Source organism: Nelusetta ayraudi, unplaced genomic scaffold (genome assembly GCF_046127955.1).
Source record: "Nelusetta ayraudi isolate G7.1 ecotype Tasmania unplaced genomic scaffold, CSIRO-AGI_Nayr_v1 ptg000048l, whole genome shotgun sequence".
In the NCBI taxonomy this organism is placed as follows: Eukaryota; Metazoa; Chordata; class Actinopteri; order Tetraodontiformes; family Monacanthidae; genus Nelusetta; species Nelusetta ayraudi.
Window position 1 is genome coordinate 4,569,659 of NW_027466098.1, and position 19,771 is coordinate 4,589,429.

At 44.7% G+C, this 19,771-nt stretch overlaps 2 protein-coding genes across 2 annotated transcripts in view; both read left to right on the plus strand.

Annotated features, from left to right (window-relative positions):
- Positions 1-19,771, plus strand: part of sez6b (seizure related 6 homolog b) — a 182,662-nt gene that overhangs the window by 120,147 nt on the left and 42,744 nt on the right. The gene's annotated exons all lie outside the window — the stretch shown is intronic.
- On the plus strand, positions 10,392-10,979 carry LOC142895006 (uncharacterized). Its single transcript, XM_076035732.1, has 2 exons — positions 10,392-10,547; positions 10,626-10,979. Exons 1-2 carry the CDS (start codon positions 10,392-10,394, stop codon positions 10,977-10,979), a joined length of 510 nt encoding a protein of 169 aa, XP_075891847.1.

Sequence of the window (19,771 nt, forward strand, 5' to 3'; positions counted from 1 at the left end):
TATAAGCATGACGATAAGAACAATGCAGAGTGAGTGAGATTAGCCCAAAAAAAAAAAAAAAAAAAAAACATTTGTTACCGAAAAAAAAACAAAAAACACGCAAGACCTTTTTATTTAGTAATATTTATTGTCAGGTGTCTTCTACTGTCACATGGTTTTCCCACACTTGAAAAGGGAAGGACTCCACAAAAGCACGGGAATTCACTCAATCCTTTTTATTCAACGGTCAAATAAGGATGGTGCTGGTGAAAAACCTTTAAACACACAAAACAACCAATGTAAATAAAACTCATTTTTCTTTTGACTTAAATAAAAACAAATGTTGTACTCAAACACATTAAACACAATTTTTGGAGAAAGTTAAAATCCTCATTTCTTTTACTTTACAGTTTTAACAAAGCAAACGTTCCATTTAAATTATTTTGGCAACATTCTAAACAAATCAACTTAATTTTCGTTTTAACAAATTAAACAAATCTCTTTGAATTTTAAAACCAAACAAGACCCAGACGATTACAATTCTCATGGATTAGATCAGCAGACCAAGCACAATTTCCCAGCTGGATCTTACCGGTAGCCCTTCTCATTCGAGTCCAGTGTCCCATGCGCCTCAGTTTCGTTTGCGACTGCTCCTGCTGTCTTCGGCTCTGCCTCGCTCTCTAAAAGACTGGCGAGGTTGCTTCTTTTGGCGTGCGTGTTTCCAATCGGTTTGATTGCGATCACCTGGTCAGGCGCACCTTGGGGCGACGGTAACGCAAGCGCGAAGAAACGCGCTCCTGCGCACCTGCCGTCACTTGGGTGGAGAAGCGCAGCTTTAGCCACACCCCCCAGCTGACAGCCGCAACACAGAAGCGCGGCTGCTGCCACGCCCCTCAGTTGACTGCCGCAACACTGCCGGTTGCCGCGACATTTATCAAAAGTCAGTTGAAATAAAACAAACTCAAACGACGTATTCTAGCAAAGTTCTGTGTTGGATAAAGGTCCATCACTGATAGTGTTCTACTTAGAAACACAGAGTTCTGATAACAAAAAAGTAACTCTCAGGTGTTAGGGTTATATCCACCGTCATTTTAGCTTAAGTTAGCATCCATTTGAAGCCCATTTTTGTTTGAGTTTTTTTTGTGTGTTTTTCAGTGGTAAGTCAGTTTTTCCAATGGGTGGGAGGAGGAGAGATTGATATACACTGTATATACAGCTGGCCCAGCTTTGTAAAAGCTGATATAAAGGGCACAAAATCAACAGACACAGAAGGTCGTGTGATGCGGCCCAGAAGAAATAACACCACTAGAGCTTCCCAAGCCATTTTCTTTGTTGCCTGACATCTGACAGTCACAAAAACCTGTGGCGAGTAATGAATGTGTAAAGACCAGCAGCAAACTGGAAGGAAAAAAAAAAGAAAAAAGTATCAGTGCAGTAAAACTGTGTTGTCAGCCAGGATGGTGAAGGCAGGTTATTTACAAGCTCTTCCTTATGCTCCTGAATCTGCTGCTGACAGATGGCTTCTTCTGTGGCATCTGAATGCAGGTCAAAGTTTCATGGAAAAGTACCATCTCCATCATCAACTCTAATAAATCATAGCATGTAACAATAACAAGACAGCATTACCCAAACGCGCTACTTGGAAGGAGGGACACTTTGAAATGCACACACACTTGGTTCTTAGCTACTTGTACTGAAGTCACCATCATGCTGAGGCAGCTTGGCCACTAATTCAATTGCCGTTTTAGCCACACTTTGTTTCCAAATGAGAACAAAAACATTTTTTTTTTTATTGTAATACGGAGTGGAAAAGGTAATGTGATAACAAATGTTCTAATTTACATCATTTGGAAATGCCTGTTTTGCACTCAAAAAGCATTTTCCTTTTCAGCGATGCATTGTTTGTAATTATTCCTATTAAAAGTGTGAATGAAGAGAGAAAATAAGGAATAAGGGCAGGAGGAGTAGAAGATGGGCTTTAATTCAAATAAGACTGAATTTTATGGTTTATGCCTTCTCTGTTTAAAATGGATGGAGTATTAATAAAATATAACAATTTGAACTTCCAATTCTATTAATGAGATCTCTTTTCACTGGTTTCCAGCACCAAAAGAAATTCCAACTTTTTCACATGTGTGTTCGCATTTTGGATCCATAACATGGACATTGATCCTCAAAACTATAAGAAAGCTCTTACACATCTTTTCGACATCAAATGAAATGTAAAATCCACTGTGTGAACATTCAAAGATTCCTCTTTCAGTTGCCGGTGTCAATATCAGCTTTTAAAAGCAGCAGAAAATCCTCATTAGGATTAAGTGCAGTTGATGATGAGTGAGGGACTTTGAACGCTGCCTTCCACATCTAGTCTCCTGATGAGAAACCCATACGGATCTATTATTTAATTCTTGAGATGAATGGGTGCAGGGGGTTAGATGTTAAGCAGCACATGGGTTGGCTCACCCTGTTTCTTAGATAATTAGAATCCAGTCACATGCTTGCAAATTAATTCAGAATGAGCATGTATCTAATATGGTTATTATGGAGATGTAATTGCTGCAAGATTTTCCCTTAATTATAGAGGGAGCCAAATTGATTTTTTTTTTTTCTTCTTATATTATAATGACTCCCATATCATTACGGTGTGAATAACAGAGCACACAAATATGCCGGGCCTTTAGTTGATCCTGTCGGGCATTAAAAAGAAAAGCCGTGAACTGTTTGGTGACAAAGGGAGGACAAGTAGAAAACCAAAAAGTCATTTCATTTTTGGGGGTGAGTTCAAATAAAATAAAATAAAAAGAAAGAAATGCAATCATAGTTTGGGAAGTGAGTGTCAGACAAGGTTCAAAACAGGAAGCAGTGAATTTCAGGACTTTGTCTCTATGTAAGACTTTTTCTGTCCTTATTAATATCTAATACCATTAAGTTTGTACCATTATTGATTCAGCTCATGTTTGTCAGGTAGGTGGGCCTATTTTCAAATAGATTTTAGTTTTAAGGGCAGCAGTGTTTGCAACAGCCCTCTGTCTAGCACCAAAACTGGATCCTTCATATTTCAACTCTGAAATCTTGCTCATCCAGTCTTGTCACCCTCCAAATAGGCCCTTTTTTTGAACTGATACATTTTTTTGTGAATTACATAAGCAATCAGTTTGATTTATGGGCAAAAAGATTGGCGGTATGGTGGCAAGAATCCTCCACTCTGCTCTGAATATTATGCAAGAGGACATGGAAGAAGCTACTAAATGATTCTGATGTTTTGATGTGATGACATGTCTGATGGGAGGTTGGATGTGACTGACTCAGCTTTGACTCACATCACACAGAAAGAAATTAACTATGAAAAAGATGGTGAAAACCTCTCAACAATAACGAGGGCTGCTGGATGCAGCTTAGCAAACTTTGGCCTGTAGCCATAATGTCAGCTTGTTCACTCGACCTTCACATGCTTAATTTTCATGCTACTTCTGTGTGTTTTCTGTAGCTATGGCACTTTTACCCTCCATTGGGGCGGTTCCATTTTGCTTTTTATAACAGTGGTGGCAAAGTATTCCAGTGGGTGGGCGGAGATGGAGATTTATTTACATGCACAAGCCTCCATGGTTGGTCCAGCTTTATAAACAAGAGGACAAAAAAGATCTTCAAATCAATGGACAGAGAGACTGTGTGATGTGACGCAACGCTCTACCCCAGAAGAAGTAACAGATACAACTTTTTATCACCTAACTTACTTTTTATCAGAAATGAAAATCGTTTATTGCCATTTTTAAAATATATTTAAAATATATTTTGGCATTGACAGGGTGTGGAGACACTGAGGAACTGCCCATGGTGGAAGATTTTGGTTGAAAAAACCAACAGCAACGAAAAAAAAAAAAATCAAAGTGAATCAGTTTACAAAAATATGAACACAAGATACTAATCTCCGGATCTCTCTTGAAATTGAAAATTGTGTCAAAAACATTGATTGGGTCCTTCATGTGTGTTGTCATTCACTGCAGGAAAAGATGATGCCATGCTGCTGGCGCATTGGCACCCAATTACATTTTAAAATCAGTCTGGCTGTAGTTGACATCATCATTATCATCATAATCATTATTTATTTATTCATTTATTTTTTATTTATTTTAGTACAAACAAATAACGAACAAAGGATCCACAAATTATTTCCTCCAACTGCAATCTTGTGTGTGTGTGTGTGTGTGTGTGTGTGTGTGTGTGTGTGTGTGTGTGTGTGCGCGCGCGCGCAGATCTAATGCTCTTGTTCCTCATTCGCTCAGGTCCATTTTAACCATTTTGGCTGCATGCACTTCATCACGGCAGAATTCACCCATCACGGCCCGTCCCCGCGTAATCAGGTCTATGACATTGCGTAAAATTGAATTTCCCCACTGAAGGATATTTCCCACCCACAGTGTCCCGTCCTGTACACGCCTGTCATGCCCAGTTACTCTCGATAAGCCCTGATGAGTGGGGCGTGAATGAATCCTCTCCTTCAGATGCTTTTATTGATGTCCAGGCTCACAGGGAGATGTATCTATTTTTCATCAGTCTTATGTAAAATGCAAGCCAGCTAATAGACCATTTGTCTCTATTGGGCAAAGGAAGTTTTACAGTGCTATAAATAAAGGACGCGTGTGGCGGTGTCAGGATGCCGAAGAGGAAGCTGAAAGCGTTTGACCTAACTTGAAAGGGGAGCTGGTAACTAGGACAATGTCTCGGATAAAAATAATTTACGGCTCCCTTATTAGAGCATTTAAAACATGACATAAATCCATTTCAAAATCATGTCCCGGCTTTGAGGAGTGGGGGGAAATCGTTTCTCGAGTGTGATAACCAGTGTGCGAAATACTGGGAGATTTAGAGTTGTGTTTGTGTGTGTGGTCTAAACGTACCAAAATCCAAATCCATTTCCAAACCAACAAAGTCGACACACCATATGTTTCAGTCCACACAACAACTGTAAAACCACAAGCCACATGCTGTAGATTTGTTTATAATACTTTGATCAGCATAATTCGGGACTGAGCCCCAGCGCAAAACCAGCTCTGAAGCAGAGCAGGTCATCGCAAGGCGAAGACCCGTTTGTTCTTCGTATGTTTATTCGGGACTGAGCCCTGGCGATAGACCAGCTCTGAAGCAGAGCAGGTCATCGCAAGGCGAAGACCCAATTGAAATTGCTTTGTTTCTTTGCCTAAATTTGACCCCCTGAACATGCGTGAAAAGTCACCAAATTGTGCACACAGGTCCGAAATTGGGTACAAAGGAAACTATTAAAGAACTGCATCATTCTGCTTAATAGCGCCCCCTACAAGACCAAAACACTAAAATGGCCATAGCGCCCTCTAGGAAGGTCGTAGACACATGGGACAAAGACCCACGTGTTCCTTGAATTCATACCTCATTTTCATAAATCAAATTTCAATCAAGCCGGAAGTGAGATATTTTCACTTGTTTGAAAAAATCTCAAAACACAAGGATCAGGAACCGTAGGTGCGACACATATATGTATACATATACATATACATATATGTATATATATATATATACATATATATATATATATATATATACATATATATATGTATATATGTATATATATATATATATATATGTATATATATATATGTATATATATATATGTATATATATATATATATATGTATATATATATATTTATATATAATATATATACAAATGTGGGAGCGCTGACTCCCCCCCTCTCCCAGTGATCAGAAGCACAGTCGGCCAGCAATTTGTTTCTTTCCCTCGCCTCATCTGCCTTCGCTGGCTTTATGAATGATCTCGATGTGGGTGTTTCTGCGCCTTCATCCCTTCTCTCTCTCATTCTCTTGCTCGCTCAACCTCTCTCTCTCTCTCTCTCTCTCCTGCTGGCTATTTATCATGGCTGATGGCCTCTTGAGGATGGACCGAGCGGGGGTTTGGCGGGCGGGGGGTGGGGTGTTAGGCTGCAGGCCCAGAGGATTCTCTTCAGAGCAGTTTTGCTGTGAGCCTTCTCCTCCATCTCTCTCCTCTCTCTCTTCTTTTTTCTTTGTTTTTCCTCCGCCATCCCCTCCGTCGAGGCTGCTATTTTTCCACCCCGCTAGATTACAGAGAAACTGGGACGAGGCAGAGAACGTGCACGCGAGGAGCGGCCGCTGAGAACGTGACGCGAGCGGAGGGTGCGGGAGGGGTGTGTTTTTGTTTCAAGCCACCTCTGATTTAACAGCAGCACCTCCTCCAGTAACCGTAGTCGCTCTGTCATTATTAATGTTGTCATTTTTTGATGTCGGCGTGCAGAATTTATTTCGCGGCAGCCTCGGAGGACATGACGGCCGCTTTGGAGAGCGTCTGTTCCACTCGGAGGACCGTTATTCTCACTGCGCTCTTGGTTTATAGATGCTCTTTTTGCTCTCTCAATCTTTTCTTTTTTTTTTTATCACACAGCTAAAATGGTTTGTTTGAGTTTTTACAAATATGCTGGATGAAGTCCGTTTTTGCACTATTACTCCCATCGCCTGTCAGATGTTCTCTCGCCTAGTGATGTAGTCAAGAATGTCTCAACCGAGACCAAGACCAGGGATGTTTCGACCAGGACCATGTCGAGACCATGTCGACCGAGGCCGAGTGGAGACAAAGACCAAAAAGAGTCTTAAAATTTAAAGGATACTACAATTTGCATGAAGTGTCGAACAAAAATATCCCCCATCATATTGTTGTATGTGATAGGAGGTTCAGCTCATGCAGAGAGGAGGTTGAAAAACAGAAAAATATACATTGAATACATTTAAAATGGTCAAAGTATCAGCCTTGCAGCCATAAACTTATCTATCTATTAAATCAGCTTCATTATACACCGACTATCCGCTTTATTAGGGCACATCTTACTAGTACCGGGCACCTCCTGAAGTATAAACATATGAACGTCGCTTCAGGGTTGGACGTGTTGTGCATTCGGAGAGTTTTCTGCAGACCTTTGCTCTAACCAGTTTTTTTTTTCTTACAAAACACTGAAAAACTGTTGCCTTTTTGTGTTTTCCTACCAGCCTGTCAGTTACTCTTTGACCCCTGACATCAATTTTGCGTCACACAACATCGCTTTCCAAATGCTTGTAGACTCTTTAGCAGATGGCAATCTAAGACAAATCTGAGGGAATTGTGAAAATGCTGTCTGGCATGCTGGGTTGTGGTTAGCACCTTGCTATTATTGTTGTTTTTCATCTTTTAATGCAGTGTTATTTAGTTTTTTTTTTTCCTGGAATAATTTATCTGTTTCACTTCATTGTTTTTTTTTTGTTTTTTTAGATGTGTGTTGTTTACAAGATTTTTTTCATTGTTACTCCCTGCTGACATTTTTTGTTAAATCTCAAAAGAGATATGTCCGCACTCATTGTTGGATTTATTTGTACTCATCCTTGATCAGGCTTTAAAACACATGCTGTGATTGTCATTGTTGCTGTAGTATTGTTCTGTAGGAAGTAATGAAAAGAAGTGGCTCTTTCGCACATTCGCTGCCTGGCATCACGCAGACATCAGTAAAAGCATCACCATTCTAATATTGCTGAGATTATTGTTGTTGTGCTAGCAGGCAATCAAGTTTAACATGCCACGTAATATTTAACTGTGTTGCAGAATATTTCTGCTGCTCAACCAATAAACAACAAATAAACATCAAATAAAAGTACTGTAACGGTACGGTGAATTATTGTTGTGTTTATGTTTATTCTCAGTTAAGTGGTTGTTTTCACCATGTTGTTCTGTATCTGTTATAAGTCGTCTGGTAACCATTGCTCCGTGAATGCAGCACTCTGTGATTGTTTAGGGGGGGTTGTCGGCGGGAGCCGGGCGGAAGTGTGTGCTTTGCTGCGAGAAAAGCCTGAGACAGTGATTGAGTGAGAGAAGCGAGTTTTCCTTTTTGCCGTTGCTTTGGCGTTGGCTTCAGCCTACAGAAACCTGTGTTCCAGTTCACACAATAAAGCCACGAAACTGACTAACGTCTCCGAGCCTGTGTCGGAAGGGGACGCTACATTGGTGTCAGAAGTTAACTGGCCTTCCTCGCTGCGGGGTGTACGCAAGTTGTGTGGCATTTGCGTGGTGTGAGGACAATGCTTCCGGGGGGTTACTCTAAAGTCAAGCGGGAGGAGGACGACGGCCGGAGCTGTTATAACTCCGCCGCCATCGCCGGAGCTGGTAGCACGGCGGAACACAAAGCGCGAGTGAGAGCGATGACCGCGGAGATGGCGCCGAGGCTGGATTCCGCTGCTCCAGCCGCTCCGAGGATGACGGCGGCGCCCGCGTGAGGACAACGCCGGCCGTAACCGCGGACGCCATTCCGCCCCCGGTTAAAACTCCGAGGTATGACGGAAAGGCTGACTGGGAGGCTTTCCATGCTCAGTTTGAGCTGCTGGCCCAGGCGGGCAGGTGGTCTACTGAGGTGAAGGCGCTTCAACTGGCTATGTGCCTTACTGGGGACGCTTTGTCAAGCTTGCTACTGTTGAGCCCAGAACAACGTAACGACTATGACGCACTGGTGGGGGCGCTGCAGAGAAGATTTGGGTCGTGCACGGCTGCTAGTTTGCTGCGCTCTGAGCTGTGCAACCGGCAGCAGCGTCCTGGAGAGCCGCTGAGAGAGCTGGCCAACGACATCGAAGGTCAGGTTCAGTATACTTATGGTCACATGCCCCCTGACATCCAGAGCGAGCTGGCCTGTGATCTTCCTGTGATCTGCCTTACTGCCAGCCGACCTGTGGACCCAGACCCTGCTAGCACACCCCAAGTCTCTCCTGCAGGCGTTGGAACTGGCGACTGAGAGGGAGATGTTGTGTGCCGTGGCCCTAAGGACCGTTCCAGGAAACTCCCCGGGGGTGGTGGCTGCGCGTGGAATTGAGCTAAATACAGCTACACCTGCCTGGGCGGAGGAGCTCACTCTGCTGGTGCGAGCTGCCACTCTGCAGGGGGACCGTAGCCCCATGCAAACCCAAAGAACATGCTGGGGAGGTGGACAAACCGGCCACCTAATCCGACAGTGCCCCAAGTTGTCCACAAAACAGGGAAAAGGGGCGGGGACCGCATAGATGAGACGGTGTGGATCCCCGGGACAGTGTCCCAACCCTGCGGGGATAAAGGCGGTGTACACCCCACCAGCAAGGGGGCAGTACAACCGGCTCGGGAAGGTGATGATTGTCTGGAGCGGGTTGTCATGCTGGGCCAGACATGGACAGATGACTGCTGGTACATTCCAATGACTGTTGGGGGCGTTCAGTGCACGGCGCTGGTGGACACAGGCTCGTCGGCGACACTTATAAAACCAGACATGGTGGGTTCAGACACGGACGTTTTTCCCACCACCGTGAAGCTCAAGACAGTCACAGGAGAGTGGGCGCCCATGTTGGGGGAAGCTGAGGTGACTCTGGGGTTGGGGAGGGAGGTGGCTTGCTACTCAGTGTGGGTGGCGGACCTGGAGGACTGTATTCTGGGGTTGGATGTCCTGAGGGCATTGGGCTGTATCATCGACACGAGGGGCGGGACAATTACCTTTCCGGATGGCTATGTTGTCCAGATGTCAGGGCGTACGTCCCAGTTGGACTGCGTCGTGACCCACCATGGTGCGGTGCTGGCTGCCGTGTCAGTCGTCAACACCTCCGCGTGCGACCCATTGTCTGATTCCCTGCTGGTGGAGTCTGCTGCTGTTTCCACTGACGGAGTACGTACGCACCAGGAGCTGCCGGCAGGCCAGTCATCCAACCTTTTGGGTGTGCCGATACCTACCGCTGCGTCACCCGACTTGGATGTAAGTCCAGAAAGCACACCTTCTTTGCTGATTGACGCCAGTGAGAGAATTGCAGCAGTGAGGGAGGTTTGGGGTAAGAACTGCGATGGACTGAATCCTGAGGAGCAGGGCCTCCTGTGGCAGCTTCTGTTGGAGTTCAAGGACTGTTTTTTGCTGTCAGAAAACGACGTGGGTCGAACGGACCTTATCCAGCATGACATCGACACAGGAGACGCTCGACCCAGGAGGACGAGGCCCCGACGCCTCCTTCTCGCTAAGCAGGCAGCGGCGGATAGGGCCTTACAAGAAATGCAGCGGGCAGGACTCATTGAGCCGTCCACCAGCCCGTGGGCCTCCACCGTTGTCATGGTCCCCAAGAAGTTCAAGGAAGTTCAGACCCTTGTACGAGGTTACGAAGAAGGACCCTTACCCCATTCCTCACATCGACGAGACCCTCGACACAGTGGCAGGGTCAGCGTGGTTCTCGTCCCTCGATCTGCGGAGCGGATACTGGCAGGTTCCCCTCGCTCCTGAGGCCAGACCCAAAACTGCCTTCATTACCAGTGGTGGCCTGTGGCAGTTTAGGGTCCTTCCGTTTGGCCTCTGCAACGCTCCTGCCACGTTTGAGAGGTTGATGGACATGGTGCTGGCTGACATTCCCCGCCAGGAGTGTGCGGCGGGGGTGGCCCTGTCCCAGTTGCAGCCCGAAGGGGAGAGAGTGGTGGCATACCACAGCAAGACATTCAGCAAAGCAGAACGTCGCTACTGCGTCACCAGGCGGGAGCTGCTTGCTGTAGTGAGTGCCATTCGACACTTCAAGTACGACCTTGGGGGTCTCCATTTCACTGTGAGGACTGATCACTCTGCCTTGCAGTGGCTCATGTCCTTCAGGGAGCCGGAGGGCCAGCTGGCACGCTGGATTGAGGAACTGCAGGCATATGACTTCACGGTGGTCCACAGACCGGGTGTTCAGCACGGGAACGCAGACGCGCTATCCCGCCGGCCGTGTGTTGCTGACGCTTGCTGCTACTGCGAGAAGAGGGAGGCGCAGGAGGAGGAGCTGCTCCGGCAAGAGGCAAGATGTGCAGTGGTGGGGATAGATGCAATGTTGGCTGACCAGGGGCTGGCAGCTGTGGATGCCGCGGAGTGGGAACACAAACAGGGCGAGGACAGCGACATTACGCCAGTTCAGACATGGGTGTTGGAGCAGCGTCGCCCCCCCCTATGAAGAGATTGGCTTGTGTTCCCGGGACTCTGGTTAGGGGGGATTGTCGGCGGGAGCGGGGCGGAAGTGTGTGTGTGCTTTGCTGCGAGAAAAGCCTGAGACAAGGGACTCTGGTCAATGTTCGAGAACCTGCGTCTGTGTGATGGCGTGCTGCAGAGAGGGTGGAGGGAACCGGCCACGGGGTCAGTCCGGTGGCAGGTGGTGGTCCCAAGAGTTTTGCGGGAAGTTGTACTTCGAGCAGTGCATGGGACCCCAGTGTCCGGGCATTTTGGTATTAGCAAAACACTTTGTCGCCTCCAACAGGGTTTTTACGGGGGTCAACAAAGACGAGATGTGGTGGATTTCTGCCGCCGCTGCGACGATTGCACAGCACGCAAGGGCCCAACAGACAGGTCACATGCACAGCTACAACAGTTCCCAGTGGGCGCCCCGATGGAAAGAGTGGGGATTGACGTCCTTGGACCATTTCCCCTCTCGGAGAGGGGTAACCGGTACATCCTTACGGCCATGGACTACTTCACGAAGTGGCCGGAGGCGTACTGCCTGCCCGACCAAGAAGCCAGTACCATCGTTGATGCGTTGCTTGAGGGGATGTTCAGTAGGTTTGGGACTAGGCCTGGGCGATATGGCAATTTTTTTTATCACAATATGTTTTCTTATATTGCTCGATGTCGATAATTATCACGATATGATTTTTTTTTTTTTTAATCAATAATAGTTTTAATATTAGTATTCCCCTTGGACCGCAAAGAAACCAGAAGGATTATTTTGATATATTTATTGTTAGAATGTATGACAATACAAAACATTCAACAACAACCCGACAGAACCAAGACATTTGTATTATTTTTTACATCTTAGATGTACTGAAATAAAATAACTTAAATGTTGAGGATTATGTGTCTTGTTTTTAACATCTCTCAAACATTTTAGAGGTAGTGTACTGAACTGATTAAATAAAATAAAAACAAAAATAAAAAGAGGTACAGACAGACAGTACAATATTGCACGTCACTGCTCTGGTTATGTTTCTGTACTGCGTAGATTTTTTTTTTTCCTTGTACGGGGTAGCTGCGTTAAAGGCTGACTGTATTGTTGTTTGACGAGCAACTGTTTGCTTAGCACTGTCGCTAGCTAGGCTACTGCTAGTGCTAGCGGGAGTATCACGCAGCACACTCCCTCTGGGCTCTTGCAGCAGTGCGTTGTTTTTAGCATTACCTGCGGGGAGGCTAGCATGAAAACGTAAACTGGCTTTCATACCATTCTTTATCGTGGTACTTCTTGAGATGTTGAAAGAGGTTCGTGGTGTTTCCCGTTTTGCTTGGGACTGTTCTCTGACATAATTTGCACTTAGCGTTAGCCTGTACTTTGTCGGACCTGAAGTAGCCGAACCAATTCCAAATCACCGAACTGGTATTGCCTTTCTTCGCCACTATTTCATCCTGCTGGACGTTTTCAGATTCCTCCTCACCCTCGGTGTCAGGGGACAGTTCTCAGGCACATTTTGGACAGTTTCTTCACTTCCCTCGACTTCTGTTCCTCGCTACTCATTTCTACGCGTTCCTATAACTAGCTTTAGCGGACGGCTGTGTGTGTCTCCCATCTGAGTTGTTGCGAGCGAGAGGAGGCGGGTGGAGGGAAGGAGGCACGCCGTTGTTTCTCTGCTGGGATTGGCTGTTCATTTAGCACGCGCTTGTTTCTCTCCTGTGGGATTGGTTGGGTTATCGAAATAACAGCTCATGCATTTATCATCGTAATCGTGGAGTTTTTAATCGCGATTATTATCGTAATCGATTTATCGCCCAAGCCTATTTCGGACACCGGAGGTCATTTACACTGACCAGGGAAGGAACTTTGAATCCCGTGTTTTTGCAGTCATGTGCGAAAAACTGGGCTCCCACAAGACTCAAGACCACTCCTCTTCACCCCCAGAGCAACGGGCTGGTTGAACGGTTTAACCAAACGCTGACCCAGCAGCTGGCCATTGTGACAGCCAAACACCAGCGGGACTGGGATACCCACGTGCCCCTTGTGTTGATGGCCTACCGGTCAGCTGCGCAGGACTCTACCGCCTGCTCCCCAGCCCTTCTCATGCTGGGTAGGGAGGTCAGAACCCCTGCGGAGATGGTGGTGGGTAGACCGCCGGATGCCCCGCTGGACCCCCTGGTACGTAGTATGCCAGGAGGCTTCAGGATCGCCTCGAGTCCGCACACGAGTTTGCCAGGGCCCATCTGCGGATTGCCGGGGCGAGGCAGAAGAGGAATTATGATGTGAGGGCCCGAGGGACACAATTTGAGGCAGGAGATCTGGTCTGGGTCCACAACCCCCAGAGGAAGAAAGGCAGGTGTCCGAAACTGGACAGTGCATGGGTGGGCCCCTGTGAGGTGATTGAGAGACTCGGTGAGGTTGTGTACAGGGTCCGCCTTCCACCGAGGGGACGTAAGGTTGCCTTGCATCGGGACAGGTTGGCACCGTACAGGGGTTCTGCCGCTCCAGGGCCCAACCCGGAACTACGGGATACAACAGACACTGCCTCTGTTTCCTCTCTTGCCTCCCACGGATGCTCCGATGCCCCAGACAGTTTCTCCGGGGTGGGTTCTGCGGGCTCTGAGTCTGCGCTCTTCCAGGGGACTTCGCAGCCAAAAACAACCCACAAACCTCCCCTGCCCATCTGCGTGATTTTGTTTGCTCCCTCGGGGGCGAGGGTCTTTGAAAAGGGGGGGTTGTGTAACGGTACGGTGAATTATTGTTGTGTTTATGTTTATTCTCAGTTAAGTGGTTGTTTTCACCATGTTGTTCTGTATCTGTTATAAGTCGTCCGGTAACCATTGCTCCGTGAATACAGCACTCTGTGATTGGTTAGGGGGGGTTGTCGGCGGGAGCGGGGCGGAAGTGTGTGTGTGCTTTGCTGCGAGAAAAGCCTGAGACAGTGATTGAGTGAGAGAAGCGAGTTTTCCTTTTTGCCGTTGCTTTGGCGTTGGCTTCAGCCTACAGAAACCTGTGTTCCAGTTCACACAATAAAGCCACGAAACTGACTAACGTCTCCGAGCCTGTGTCGGAAGGGGACGCTACAGAAATGCCGCAGAATGTGTTCTGAATTAAACTGCAATCCTAACTTCAAACAAGTGACATTGCCAATAGCAAAGACAGGGCTAATGTCCCTCCAACACTTTCAGGTCTTTTCTTTCTTACGTGAATAGCAACCAACTTTGCTGTACAGCCTATTCTGTAATTACAAATCCACTGACTGTAGGTGAGTCCCACAAATTTGTTCATCTTTCCTTTTATTTCATCTGCAGATTTTTGAGAAAAAAAAAGTCTCATCCCAAAACTCAATCAAGCCACTAGAATCCATGTTTTCTGCAGCCTCTATTGAACTCACAGCATTACTTCAATTTACAGGAGAGAGCAGTTGCATTAATATTTAGCTTCGAGTCCCATTCCTATTGTTTGATGTGCAATTTGCAGCTGTTACATACATAATTGTATTGCCCAAAGTAAAACGCAGAATAATGTTCTTAGACATAGAGGTACTTATAGTTTTGTCACACAGTAAGCAAATGGGAAACTTAATGGCACTGAATTAAATACAATCTAGTCAGCCATTACTTTCTCCATGTTGCATCTTTTTGATGAGCTTAAAGAGCAGGGGTTGACATGCAACAATGGGTTTTAATTAGAGAACAAAGCAGTAATTGTGGCCTAGTGGTCAACACACACACACACACACACACACAAGTTGCTCAGAGGGGGCAAACAAGATTAGAGTGGAAGCTTCATCCGAGCCGAGTCATTTCACATCAAAGCCAAATCACAATGCGAATGTAAAATAAATAAATTTAATTTGCGTCCGCCAGCTAGAGGGGACCGTTAAACGTCTCATATTACTGCACTTGTACTGTGATGTAAACTGTAGCCAGGAACCCTGATTAGACACACTGCATTAGGCATCACTTCACAGGACAAAACACTAAAGGGCCCTGCTTGAGGCTCATCTGTTGGTTTAGCAGCTCTGGAGCAGCAGTTAAAAGCAGTAATATCGCCTATAGTGCAGTGCAACCTCACTGTGAGGTCACGGATTGTCTTTGGATTGCAAAATATACATACTAGTCAGAATGAAGCAGACTGATGCACCCGCTAAGTGGCAAATGGATCATAAGTATCACACAGAGTGGCAGTGCAAGAGCATCATTCACTCAGAAATGTGTTTCAGGAATCAGCCTGCACATGTTTATAGATAGATAGGTTTATTGTCCTCTTACTAAATGGAAAGTGTGTCTGAATAAACAACTCGATTATGGATGACAAGAATCATGATATCATGCATGACTTTTTTCAGTAACGTTTCTGGCTCTAAGCTGAAATGATTATCCAACTCAAAACTGTTATGAATGCAGCCATTTTTGTTTTAGCTTGGCTGCTATGTGTGTGTGCCCTGTGGGGGGGGTTCTTCTATTTTGTTTCTACCAATCTCGTATATGCTGAGTAGGCATGCCATTGCAAGACCGTGATTGGTGGAAAGTTCCACACCCGGGTCTGATTGGCTGCAGCCAGGACACCACCAGAGACAAAAGGGGCCAAGATGGCAGACGTCTGTTAGCACCCCAAAGGTTGATCCGAAGGTGCTTGAAATTAAATCAAAGGACAAGGAGGCAAATATGATACATGTTCCAATGGAGGGTGGTGGAGAAATACAGTGACCATATACTTGCTTTTACACATGGACCAAAGGATCAAGAAACTGGTGCTACAAGGGGCTGCTTTTTTCATCCAGAGTTTAAATGTGAAGTCGTGTAGGAGAACATCAGACAATTTGAGTGTATTTACTGTTGAGCTGGCTGCTATCTTGATGGCAGTATAATGGGTGGCTCAGCTTGAATATTGCGATGTCTTGGTGTGCAGTGACTCTGTGTCTGCGATCAAAAGTATTGGGAGGGGTGCTTCTAGGAGCCGGCAAGATCTTATGCATAAGATCCTCTTGGCAGTAAGGGGATGTAGCAAGGAGGGGTGTTAAGATTTCTCTGATGTGGGTCCCAGCGCATGTGGGCATCCTTGCAAATGAGAAGGTTGACAGACTGGCAAAAATAAGCAGTGAAAAGAGAAAGTGTGGAGTCCATCATTTCCTTATTTAAATCTGAGGGGGAAAGTATTGTGTGGAGGGAAGAGTGATGTCTGCAGGAGAAGAGGGTGGTAAAGGAAGGAGGAAGTCAATATTACTAAACTGAGAATAGGCCATACATTCCTCAACAGTACTCTCCATCATGTACTGTTGAGAGATGGAAACTGCTCTGAGTGTCAGGAGGAGGAGACGGTGCAACATGTCCAAATTTCCTGTCAGAAGTATAACAGGCAAAGAGTGCTGTTGGTGGATAGACTGAGGTCGGTAGGGCTGGAGAACTTGTCTGTAAGTTGTAAAGCATTTAGGGAAAGCGTTGGTTTTTCAAGTTCCTAATAAGCACAGAGCTTATGAGGAGAATTTAGGACAATGATAAAAGGAACCGGAAGGGAGCAGCAGTGCAGCTAATAGGATGCAAGCTGCTGCTAAATGCAGAACAAGAAGACGACATCTGGTGGCAGCAGGCACTCATCATCCACCTCTTCTCCCAACTGGCCATACGTCCTTCAGCTTCTGATCTGAGCAGTAATGGTGGACTGTCATTTCTGTTATGTAGTTTTCTCCTGTTTTTTGTCGAAATATGGAGGTGAGTTATTTGTCATTTGTTTCCCTTGGTGTGGTTAGTTTAGCTTTGTTGCCTCTCAGTCAGGACATTTTTTATTTGTTATTTTGGCATTGGTTCACCCCGAAGCCTAAAGCTCAAACGTTTTATAATTTCTTCTGTAAATCCAACTTTTTCCAACCAATTGTCATTATTTTGTCAAACTAACCTGTATATTTTCATTGACTGATCAAGTATAAGTTGAATCGAATCAAAGAAAATCATTATTTGATTAATTCAATGCAAAATAATCGACAGCTTCTGGATTTGAATATGTAGTTTTGATATTGTTGGCCATCCATAATGGGCGTACAGGGCAGTCACTCTGATCAAACAGTGGTTCAAGCCAACTTGCACTCACAAGCCCAATTGCTGTGTGTGTGTGTGTGTGTGTGTGTGTGTGTGTGTGTGTGTGTGCGCGCGCTTGCATGCTTGTGTGAGCGTGTGTGTGTGGAGTTTCTTTCGCTTTCTTCAGTTCAGCCTTCAGCCTTTCAGACGCAACTTCTGCAAGAATTTCAGCACTGTGTGTATCACAGGACCGCTACAAGCAGTTCTCTCAGCACTACTTTCACACCGCTCTATATTGTATATTGAATATTGACTGGCTACAAGGGACGTTGCATTCACGGTCTGCCCTATTCGAGCAACATTTGTACAAATTCCTGAAGGTTCACAGAATGTCTTTTTATCTTCGCTTTTCCATCTGGACCTCACGCTGGGCCACTCGGCAGCTCATCTTTAACTGGTGGGTTTAGCGCCTGAATGTTATCAAAGAAAAACTAGAAGCCATGGGGGCCTGTTGTGCATCTACACTAGTGTTCCGAAAGTTTGGGGTCACTAACTCAATACTGCACTGAACTCCATTATTACCAGTTTTATGAAATAATGATCTTGAATGCTCTGCAATCATTTATGAGTACACGAAAATCTGTCAAAATGTGCATTTCCAATGTCTAATTAAACCATCAAGGGAAAAAATGCAATCAAAATGTTAATACACTCACACACACGTGTGTGTGTGTGTGTGTGTGTGTGTGTGTGCATATATATATATATATATATATATATATATATATATATATATATATATATAAATATGTATATATATATATATATATATATATATATATTTATATATATATATATATATATATATTTATATATATATATATATATATATATATATATATATATATGTATATATATATATATATACATACATATATATATACACAAACCTCAGAAAAAAGAAAAAAAAAGAAGCCATATTCATCAATTTCATCATTTCATTAAATCCACAACATGATAAATGGCCGCGGGGTTGAAGGTGACGCAACAAAGTGGGGCTGCGAACACCATTTTCTTTCTCGGGAACAATATATATATTTATATATATATATATTTATATATATATATATATATATATATATATATATATATATATATATATATATGTATATATATATATATATATATATATATACATATATATATATATATATATATATATATATATATATATATATATATATATTTATATACAGTACATATATACATATATATACATATATGTATACATACATACATACATACATACATACATACATACATAGGGATGCTCTGACAGTGCATTCCAGTAGATTATTTCATGAAGCTGGTTATAATGGAGTTCAATGCAAAAATGGGACAGCGACCCTAAACTGTTGAATGGTAGTGTAGTTCAATGTGAGGACAGCCTGAGATGAGTAATATTGAGTAATATGACTCTTTTATCATTATTTATAATTACATTCAACATCTTTCAAGACGTGAAGTGAAAAGGGCTGTGTTTTTTTTCGGTTCTGTACCTTTAAGCCAAACCTCAGAAAAATCAGTAAAAAAAAAAAAAAGAAGCCATATTTATCAATAAGCTTTCATTAAATCCACAACATGATAAATGACCTCGGGGTTGAAGGTGACGCAACAAAGTGGGGCTGCAAGCGACGACCATTTTCTTTCTCGGGGACAATTTGTCTCCGTGAAAGCCAGAGTTACGGCGCCACCATGCTATCCTGACGACTCCTTTATCTCCATGGCCTGCGGTGGAATTTCATAGTGTTTTTGTGTCCTCCCCAGATATTAATAGCCGCAGCATCGTAACGACTAGCATCGGGGAGCGATAGGACGCACGCAGCTCCAGCAGCAGCTGGATGGCGCTCTAATGAGAACCGCAGTAAAGGCCCACGCTGCTCCTTTCATCTGTAAGCCCTGCGAGGCGCTGCGCTGAGCTCACAAACATCCTTCACCACTAACAGAGTCTCGTAAGCAGGCGAGGTCGCGTAGGTTGTCATTTATTGGTCCGTTTAATTTCCCTACATATTTCCTCGCCTGAAGGCGCGGGTGCAGTCCCCAACAGACAGAATCGATACCGTCGCCGCTGCCAAGCCATCCGAGCGCCAACAGTAAAACTGTGGACAATTACAGAGGGATTAAGCAGCACCTACGGCAGTAGAAATATGTCATTAACACGTTTGGCCAAAAGCCAAGATGGGGAAGAAAAACGACGGGCGGCAAAAGGAGACAAAAGCCGGGTTGTAAGCCGGTCACTTGAGGGCAAGCGAGCGCACGGGACCCAAAACTATTGGTGACTGACGAGACAAACAAAATCTTCCATCTACCAAACCCAGGTGCACCGCATTTGGTAGGAAACTGGGGACCCTGGGGATTTCTAAATATCATCTAAGAATAGAAAAAACAAACATTGCTGCTAATGAATATTTCATCACAATTAGAGACGGATACCTAATTAAGAGGAAAAAAAATGTAATCTTTTGAGCTTCGAAAGGATTAAGCATCAGATTTTCGTTGCCTTGCTCCTGCTTCCGTTCTGCACTCAGAAGCAGCATCAATTCTCCAGCAGTTTCAATACAATCGGTAACTACAACATGCGAGTAAGTCTTTCGAACAGCTCAAAAGCATTAAGTTCCAATCAACATCTGAGCGTCAATCAATCATGTACCGGGTTGTTTTCACATTCCAATTCTTTTTTTTTTTGTATCTGTGAGGTGAGATTCCACCTCCAATGTGTCACCACACAGC

Coding starts and splice junctions, on each gene's coding strand:
- LOC142895006 (XM_076035732.1), top strand. CDS start 10,392: ATGGTGCTGGCTGACATTCCCCGCCAGGAGTGTGCGGCGGGGGTGGCC. Junction 10,548..10,625: donor GGCGGGAGCTGCTTGCTGTA/GTGAGTGCCATT, acceptor TCTGCCTTGCAG/TGGCTCATGTCCTTCAGGGA.